Source organism: Cebus imitator, unplaced genomic scaffold (genome assembly GCF_001604975.1).
Source record: "Cebus imitator isolate Cc_AM_T3 unplaced genomic scaffold, Cebus_imitator-1.0 Scaffold65, whole genome shotgun sequence".
Taxonomy (NCBI): Eukaryota; Metazoa; Chordata; class Mammalia; order Primates; family Cebidae; genus Cebus; species Cebus imitator.
The window spans coordinates 5605565-5616032 of record NW_016107380.1 but is presented as its reverse complement, the minus strand read 5'-3'; the positions used below and the strand labels follow the sequence as shown (position 1 = coordinate 5616032).

Genomic DNA, 10468 nt, shown 5'->3' with positions numbered 1-10468 from the left:
CATGTCTGGTAGGAACAGAAGGAACATATCTGGAAGTGGATCTTGAGGATATTGGATTGAGGGATGTGTTGGTAAAATAAACCACCCCTCAAAAAAAAAAATAAATAAATAGATAAACCACCCACTTAGAGACAAGTTGATTACATCAGACCCTTCCATCCTGGAGGGGGCAGCAATTCATCCTACGGGGTTGATGTTTATTTCAGTTTCCAGACTTCCCTGCCTGTACTGCCTCTATGAAGTATGGCAGAATATGCCACCCCATAATATGCCACGTTGACATAAGGATTATTTTGAGCTAAAGGCATTTGAAAAACAGCAGATGCAAGGACATTCTAATCTCTTGTTTTCTTCCCCAAAAGAGGAGATTTAAAAACAAAAAAAAACAAACAAAAACTCCCATATGAAAAGCATCCTTGTACCAGGAGAAAAGAAATATTCTTCAAAGGGGAGTCCCAACTGAGAGAATCCTGTACAGACAAATGTTATTAAAATAATATTTATCTTTGCTTAGCCTTCCCACATAGTTTAGTTACTCCTCCACAATTGCCTCTCTTTTGTACAAGAGCATTTAGGCTTTGCCAGTTTATGAGTCTTCATTTCCTCATGGGGACTCCCATGTCAACTGAAACGTACATTAAATCTGTATACTTTTCCCCTGTTAATCTGTGTATGTCAAATTAATTCTCAGGCTCAGCCAGGGACTTTAAATGGGTTGTTTCTCCTACATCTATAAGCCCCACCATATGAGGACTCATGCAGTCCTTGTGTTATTGATATGAGACCCTGTATTATGACAATGGGCACATGACCAGGGGATCCACTGGCCTTTTCATATACTGCATCTCCCAGAAACTGTCAGATGGATAAAACATTAAAACAGCCTCTTACAAGCTCAACAGAGGTACCAATTCACAGACAACACCCTTCAGAGCTGAGGATCAACCCCTTGTACCATCACTTCCACTGTCCCCTTTGGGGGAATTTATGACCACTCTAATAGAACATTTAGGCTCTGCAGAATTAGAGGTCTAGGAATGCTTCTACCAGGAAACAAAGATGCCACTGAACCTAAAGCTACTGCCACTTGTCATTTGGAATTCCTCATGAAGGTAGACCAACTGGTCAACAATCAGAGTTAATATTCTGGTGTGTTAATTGATCCTGATTATCATAAGGGATATAGTTGCTGTACACAAGATTAATTAAAGGCTCAGCAACTGCTATAGCTATGGGAACTGCAATTTGTTTCGCCAACCCTCCTGCCCTTTAATTGTACTTAAGAGACTGTGGCCGGTAACTATAATACACTGCAACAGCAACATCAGAGCCTACTCAGTGTGAGCCAGAGCTGATCTGCGCACAGCCAGGAGTGGTGGACTTTGGCAGACAATGTTGATGTTCCATCTATGCCTCCTTGCCCTGTCTAATTTAACCTGCAACTACAGTCGAGTCCTCATGCATACTGGCAACTCCCCACCCCAACCAGCTGTCTTTTTGCCTCTCGGCCTGAGAGTTTTACCTGGTGTCATAGGAGCAATCTCATCCTGCACACAGGGCAACCCAGATGTGCTGGAAATGCTTGTGAGCAAATTTAACAATGAAAATTAGCAGTCATGGCTGGATTTACAGTCGCTCATGCCTGTAATCCCAATACTTTGAGATGCCAAGGTGGGTGGATCACTTGAGGCCAGGAGCTCGAGACCAGCCTAGCCAACATGGTGAAACCCCTTCTCTACTAAAAATACAACAATTAGCCTGGCGTGGTGGCTTGCACCTGTCATCCCAGCTACTTGGGAGACTGAGGCATGAGAATCGCTTGAACTCAGGAGGCAGAGGTTGCAGTGAGCCAAGATTGTGCCACTGCACTCCAGGCTGGGTGACAGAGAGAGACTCTGTCTCATAAAAAAACAAAAACAAAAACAACCCAGCAGCCATTGGATAAATAATTCAGCCTCCCTGTTTTCAAGCAGAACTATTTTGAGGTACGTTCTACAGAGCTCTTCAGAGGTCCCCAGGAACCCACAGAAGTGATCTGATTATAAACACACATATTTGATTCTTTTTTCTCTTAAACTACCCTACTCTCCTCATCCCTTCCTTTGTGCGTCCTGGGATCACCTCCCGTATAGATCACCTACTACCAAGTCCCTGTTCAGGGATCCAAATTAAAGCAGCATACCATTAAAAAACAGGAAGTGTTCTGACTGATGATTATAATTTATTTCAGCATATTAATGGTTCTGTAATTTGTATGGTAATAACAAACAAAAAGCAAAAATGAAAACCCTTAAACCATGTTTACCTCTGTATTTCCCAAATGTATTTACATAGTGGTTAACAGAATGGACTTTGTAATTAAACCAACCTGGCTTCAAATTATAATTGCATTATTTATTTTGAAAGTCAGTAACCTCTCCAAGGTTCAGTATCCCTAACTCTAAAATGGGGATAATAATATATCTACAAAAAGATTGCATAAAAAAAATGGTTGAGTGTGGTGGTGTGCACCTATAGTCTCAGCTACTCTGGACACTGAGGTGGGAGGACCACCTGAGCCTGGGAAGTTGAAGCTGCAGTGAACCTGAACACTGCACTCCAGCCTGGGTGACAGAGTGAGGTCTTGTCTCAAAAAAAAAAAGAAAAAAATATATATATGTATATATATACACACACACTCACATACACACATATATATTAATCTGGAACATGGTTTCTTTTGGAATTATTTATATGCATTTCTCTAGGGAAAATTGAATCTCATCTTCCACAGAAAATACTAGATTATAATTCTAGTGGTGGCTTTTTTTTTTTTTACAGAAATCTTAAAGACATTTGTAGGATTCCAAAGGAAAAGAGGGTTCTTATCAGTTAACTCCTGCAAATAAGAACCTAAGTTAAAAGTCTCAGCTTGGCAATGAATATAAGCTCAAAAACTTCTTTGAAGATAATTAGTTTGCCTGTTTTTGAAACTTCTTCATTCTGAGCAAATGGTTTTCCAGGATAATGTATCTGTGTTTTAGAATGTCGAAGTTGTTTATACTTTGTCTGCCAGTCCTAACTCATGCTGTGATGACTCACTCATCCCCAGGTGGAGAGGAGAGATTGGGCTGATTGGGTTGCTCTGTTACCAAAGTAAACACTAGGGCCCAAGTAGAGCCTTTTTCATTGATCACCTGCTAGCGGATGGACTATGCAAATGGGCTCCCTCGGTAAGAACATGTAATACTGCCTTTATTCTCAAATGCATCCCTTGGATTACAGAACTACATATTCTGAACATTCTTCTAACATCTCCTTAGAACAAAAAAACTGTCGGGCGAAAGAACCTGAACAACCAGGCATGTCTGATATATGAGCTCCTTAGTACCAAACAAACTGAACTGGGATGACTCAGACAGTGGTTTAGAAGCAGTTTCTCTTCTTGAGGTGACTTTCCTTTAACAGTTCAGTTTTGCTATAGTCCAAGGATAGCACCACTCTACCCAAGAGTGGAAGAGACAATTCACTCAGAGATTCCCAGAGAGCCCCTCTAGGGCAATTAGGCTAATAATTAGCCAGTTGTAACTAGAAGCTTATTGTTAGTCTTTGCAATCAGGAAGCATGGAGGTTACATTCTGAACTGAGACACTTCAACATAGTATTTTTTAAAAAAAAAATACATGAAATCAGTGATGTAAATGCCAGTGTCCTTTGTGTCCTTCATTTCTCACGGTCTTCTACATCTGCACAGAAGTCAGTTTTTCTTTAGTGTTTTTTTTCTTCCTTGAGAAAGGATTAAGCATTGATAGGTGTTGCTTGACTTTAGAAATTGGGTGGGGTGACATTGGGGAATGCAAATTATCACTGAACATTTCAACTCGAGTATCTACTGACTATCCAGTATAGAAAGGATAGAGTAGGGAAACAGATGGTATGCACATGGGATTCCTTTCAAAGTCTCACTTGGGAATTTACTTTTAGTTATGAAATTCAGAGTTTATGTTTCAAATCTAAGTATTGCCTCTTGAAAGTAACTTAATTAAAAGCAGTCAATTATAGCAGGTTAATTACCTTGAGTCTTTGCCCTGGAAAAACTGGCTGGGCAACCCATTGTACAACTATTATGATTATATGATGACTCATTATCACGAAGAAAATCTTGTGCCATTTAAATCAGCAGGATTCCATTTCTTCACCAGAGAACTATCTCTAAATACACGCGAACGCTCACATACTTCTGAGTTTCCCTTTGTTTATTTTTGCAGCTAACAAGAGTGTTTTTCAGGTTAACAACGAAGCACAGGATAGTACACGTGGAAGATCATTAGCATGACTGGATAGGAACATCTTTTAATTTCCCTTTCTTGGCGTTTTCCACACCCGAGGTGGATTGTACTCAGCACTGCCACACCTAGAAAATACACCCAGATACCAGAATTGCACAATTCAGGAAGAATGCACCGCACACCGTATCCAGGCAAGCCAAGCTCACCCAAGGATGGTCTCAGAAAGAAAAGGCTCTGACCATCGACAGATGGGGCTACAAGCCCAGCCTGTCTGCAGGGATTTTTAAACCTGAAAGCACACTAAAGATAAAAGATAAAGCAATCTTTGACCCCCAAAGACTTATTTTTAAAACTCAACTGTAAATAACTGCTGCAGGAAGAATGAGGAAGAGGGAATTTAAAAGAGGAAGTTAGGACTGAATCCATTCATCTCAACTTCCCTAAGCAATCCACTTACTGATTAGTGCTTCCAACTCAAGGAATATTTTAAATTTTTTTAATTAGAAAGCCTTCTATCAATGAAAGAACCTGGAAGGAAAGGGGATCATTTATAATGATTTTACAGGCGAGGATATTGCGACCAGCAGGGAGATGACATGCCCAAGCTTGCACAGATAGCAAAGACCAAAGTTGGGATGAGACTCAAATATGCCCTTACAGATGTGCTTAGAGAAACAAGTCAGTGTTCACATTTACTATATTAATAGGCATGTCTTTCAGTGGGAGTTTGTAGTAAAAAAAAAAAAAAACTAAATTAAATTATGATGACTATATTTTCCATTGTTTTCATTTCCTTAAAAAAGGAAAGCCTATTGAACTTGTTAGTTCTGCAGTCTATGGTTTTAAAGCTAAGTTATTACACCTGACAGCTACCTTGTGTGAACACTGAAAGACCTTGACATATTCCTTCTTTGTTATAGTCAGCAGTAAGTGGCACTTAGCATGTCTGGCTACTTACAGAGTGAAATAATTGCTTAGGAACCCTAGAACTGCTTATTTAAAGGGTGGGGACCCAATATAATTACTGAACCAAAAAGCATCTCAGCTTTACCATGGGAAATCTCATGCAATGCATTGTTAGTCTTCAGGTGGTTTCTCAGCCCAATTCTTCATTACTTTCCAGAATGCTCTGGAACTTCTCTTCTGTTAATGACATAAAGGTATCTGTCTTGGTGAATTTGAACCTATAAGGAATGGAGAATCTCCATACTAGAGCAAGGCTGAAGGAGGTAGAACATTTCAGCAAAAGTAACAGACTTAGTTTATCTTTGTCGTAAATTTTTTAGGTTGACATGCTTCTATTATATCAGGCCCATTGGTCCCAGGAGGTTGCATTTTTTCCTAAATGTGCACCCTTAAGGTATTGTGTCATTGAGGAGGGGAAGAAGAAAGTCGGATGGGAAATAATACAAAGACAAGTGCACGTGTCAGAGAAGTTTATAAACTGAGTCATTTTCATGTGTAACAGGAGACCACATTTCTTAATCTCTAGATACCCATTATCTTCTTGAATGAGTTGTGCTATGATTTTAAAAGGTGGAATTTTTAACATTTTTAATTACCACTTCAAATCCTCCACCAGTCGTGGCATAGTTGTGTGGGTTTTTGTTGTCAATTTTGGTATAATCACCCAGATTGTCTATATTTATGAAAAACATTCACCTCGCATTTTGAAAAGCATAGAAAAATTCACTGTCAAGGACTAGCTGGCCAACGGTAGCCCTAGGGAGAATTATTTCCATTCTCTCACCTAGCCACTCTGTACCCATCCTCATACTGACATACACCATAGTGAAAGTAACCTATGACCTATGATGAAAAAAAAAAAATGATAAAATGGGAAGGTGGGCAAGAAGAAAAGAGACTGCTACCCCACTACCTGAATGGAAGGGGACCCCATCACAAGAAGGAGGCTTCAGCGAAACTGCCCAAATGGCCCCCGGGTGTCTGAACCTACCAGAAGTCTCTTAGTCCATTTTCCTGTGGTTAGTAGCACTGTAGAGATATTGTTTAATGTGTGCATAGGGTATTGTTTATTGAGGAAAAAGTTCAGGAAGTAGGCTATTAGAATTCATTAACCTCTACTCAAAAATTGGGTTTGGACACCTAAAATGAGCAAGGCCCTTAAAACTGAAAAACAAACAAAAACCCACTTTTTGTTATATCCCATGTTCTTGTTACCCATTTTTTAAAAAATTCCCTTCCCCAGATTTGAAAAAAAGAAAAACTACAAACTGGAAACAAGTTTAGAATACCTGGTTTATTGGGAAAACTTCGTAATGCAAACTACAATTGGCTTTTTCCACAACTTACAAAATAATAATGTGATATTTAAAAGGAATTGGTTTTCATTATGTAAGTAGAAATGGTAAAAAATTGTAACAACACATCTGATGCCTCATGCATACGCTATTCAGAGAAACTCAAATCCCCAAATTCTCGTGTGGCATGTTTTACATCAAATATTGTAAAAATGTTTACCAAGAAAGACCAGGATCTTAACTATATGTAGGTTTCTGCTTAACAGTTGCAAACTATCAGAAGCCTGTGTATATGACAGAGCCCAGATAAACCTGAGATTTAGAAAAGTGAGCCATTTATTCTCCTGAGACTGTTTTAGTGGCACTTTTGTGACAGCCATGGCCCTCCTAATGCTTTACTATACAACCTAACCAGATCTATCAGTCATGATAAATTAGACCTAGTCCATCTTTCAATCCAGTCTCCTCTGGTTCTGAACATATAAACACAAAACACTACAGATTTCTTAACATAGCCTTTTCCCATACCCTAACCCTATAAAGAACTTTAAAAGACACAATTTCATCTAAATATTTCACACTTAAAAGAAAGCCTTATTAACTACAGCAATAGGTTTGGACCACAAAACAATACTTTCCTAGATGACATATCGAGTCAACATGAAGCTTAGCAAAAATGAATTATTCAAGATATCAATGAGAAATTCTCACAACCGATATGCATTTAGGAAACTCTTTTGCTTTCCTTTAATAGTTTGAAGGCTTGAAAAAAACCTTTCTTTTTTTTTTTTTAACATTTCTTTTAGACTGTTGAGTCATTGATAATTTTTAGCATTATCTTCCTCTTCTCCTTAGACCTTAGCAGACCCAATCCATTCTATCTGAAAATAACAAGAACTTGATCAGATTATTAAATCTTGGAAACCTCATTTTTACCTTATGAAGTGTTAACGTTCATGTTCATATTCTCTTACAAATATAGTATAAATGTTATGGATAGATAAAAGGAAATATTGTGAAATTAGTTAAATATTGTGTAATTAGTGAAAAGATACAACTTCACAAAACGTAATAAAAGATGAACATGAAACAATAACACTACTTAAAAAATATTTTCTCCCAAATTATTTTAGCATTTTTGACTGGTTTACTAATAAAAACACCGCAAAAAAAAAAAAAAAAAATGGGTTCAAAGTCCCGTGGAGAAATAGTTTCCTCTCTGGAGTCCATCTCAGCAGCAGTGATTTTCTCCAGTTAGGCAGAGGTGTAGAAGTACCTAGGCTTGGCATTGCCCAGGAGGTCATCTTCGTAGTTTGGGAGGCAGCAGAAGAAGAAGGCACAGCCGATCAGGATAATCGTGGCTGCCCACCCAAAGCCGTAGGCCCAGTTGTAGATGTAAGTGACAGCGGGGTTGGCGTGAAGGTTGAAGGTCTGGGTGTACTTCACGGGGTAAATTACCAGAGAGATGATCTGGAACACAGCTAAAGGGAAGAAAAAAATCCCAAGCTATGAATACATACCTACATGAAGGAATGAATACACAGTAATGACAGATTAACTCCTTCCACCAAGTGTCTGCCTTAAAATAAGTATAAAATCTACCTGGAGGCAGAAGGAATCTAGGTAAGCACAGGCCAAAAAAGATTCTTGACTACTGTGGGTAAGAGATGCCTGGCACTGAGCAATATCACACACACATGCGAAATAGGTGAAAAACCCACAGAAGATAATTGGAGAACCATTCTATATTACATAAGCATTATATATACTAAAGCAAAACTGTGGCATACAATAGAAAGCAGGACAGTAAAGAACAAACTCTTTCATCTTTGTGTTTCCTATAACAAACACATACTTAATATGTTCAATGTTAGCAAAAATTACATATATTTATATATATACACACACACAGGCGTGCACACGACTCGATATTCAGTAACACATCACTGGAATATTCATTCAGTAAGTAAATGAAACAATGAACTAATATTGAGAATGGTGAAGGGAGAATCCCCAGAAAAGCCTGCAGAGGACGTGGGAATCTGAAGAGGAAACAGACGTGGAGGGCGGGCAGGGGGAAGGGCTGAGGAGGTACGGTGGGGACAGAAGTCAAAGCAGCAAGTGATCACAGTGCTTAGGGAGGCGTGTGTGAGGGCGTGGAAAGCAAAACGTGAAGATTTCTAAACTCCGGTATAACAATCACATTAGTGCAGTCATTATTCATCTTTCTAATAGTATTTAAGCAATTTCAAAAAAAAATGAACATTATTGAGTCTACCTTCGTGGTTTCTTCCAGTGGACATGCATAATTTTATAAAGCTACAATGAATATACGCGTGTGTGTTCCACACCATTTTAACTTAATATTTATATGTGCATTGCCATGTCAAAGGGTCTGAACAGATTTTAGCTTTTTAACCATAAGACACTACCCTCCACGAGGAGGGACCAAGTGGCTGTGGCCTCCAGGAAGGCATCAGGGAATCTGATGGTAGTCCTCACCACCATTTTTTCTGCCATCTAAATTCTTTTCTACAGCTCCACAGATGTACCCTGAAGTCATTTTCTTTTTCTTTTTTACTGCTAGAAAGGCTATAGATGTTTCCATATCTTCATTTGCTGCTTGTAATTCATAACTAAAACACTCCTCTTCTCTTGCAATTTGCAAAGGACAATGTTAGGGCAAATCTTAAATACTTATCTACTTCTGGTATGCTTTAAATAGCAAACTCTTACTACTTAAGTTTGTCATTTGCCACCACATACTGTGTAAGGCACAAAAGCAATGCTTCTCTACGTTGACTTCTGATTTTCTTAGTAATAAATATTAAATGTTGCTGTTTATCCATTCTGGCTCATCATGTATGAAGTCTTTATAATAGTTTGGATGAATTTCTGCAAAATTTAAATTGTATCAGTATTCAATTTTTCTGATGTTTAATATAAGAATATACAAAAATTTAAAATAACTGTTTCTATGAAACATATCTTAAAAGTCAAATAGGCCTTATTCTACATTACCACTAAAAATGTGTTGAGATTTCTAAACTTTTTATTCTTCTAAATACATTTTCTATTCTATTTTTCATACTTGCTAAGGGAAAGAATGAGCATTGAATTACAAAATGAAAACACTAAGTTAAGCTGTTAAGCTGTAAATCTGTTGAAGTTCACTGAACCAATTTTCTTTACAACAATAACCCTGCCACCGTGTCACTGTGGGTGGCCATTGCTAGATCTTTTTGTTTTAATGCTATGTGACAGCAACGAATGACAGAGTTTTACTGGGATATTTTTTTATTCTGGTAAAATATACATAAAATGTATCATGTTCACTTTTAATTGTTCACTCTAAGTGTACAATTCAGTGGCATTAAATAAAGTCACAATATTGTGTAACCATTACTGCTGTCTACAACCAAAGCTTTTTCATCCATACATAAACTCAGTATCTCTTAAAAAATAACTCCCCATTCTTCCCTCCCCGCAGCCCCTGGTAACTTTTATTCTACTCCCTGTCTCTGTAAATTTGCCTATTCCAGGTAGCTCATGTAAATGAAATAATATATTTGTCCTTCTATTCCAGGCTTATTTCACTTAGCATAAGGTTTTCAAGGTCCATCATGTTGTAGCGTATGCCAAAATTTCATTCCTTTTTGTGGCTGAATAATATTCCACTGTAGGTATATATACATTTTGTTTGTCCATCCATCTGTACATGGACACTTTGGTTTTTCCACCTTTTGGATGTAGTGAATAGTGTTGCTGGAAACATGGGTTACAAGTATCTTCAAGTTCGTGTTTTTAATTCTTTTGAATATATATCTAGGAATGGAATGCTGGGTCATATAGTATTTACTAGGATTTTTCAACTAACATTAATGTCCTAGTGTGTCATTTCTTTTTCTTTTTCTTTTTTTTTTCTTTTTTTTTTTTTTT

General features: G+C 37.9%; 1 protein-coding gene across 1 annotated transcript in view; it reads right to left on the bottom strand.

Annotated features, from left to right (window-relative positions):
• Window positions 1–6508: 6508 nt before the first annotated feature.
• The window catches only part of LOC108305701 (p53 apoptosis effector related to PMP22), a 17269-nt gene continuing 13309 nt past the window's right edge, over window positions 6509–10468 (bottom strand). Inside the window, exon 3 of the mRNA XM_017530441.1 lies at window positions 6509–8010. Within this exon, the coding sequence (XP_017385930.1) occupies window positions 7784–8010 (227 nt within the window). The 3' untranslated portion in view covers window positions 6509–7783. The remainder of the gene's footprint in view (window positions 8011–10468) is intronic.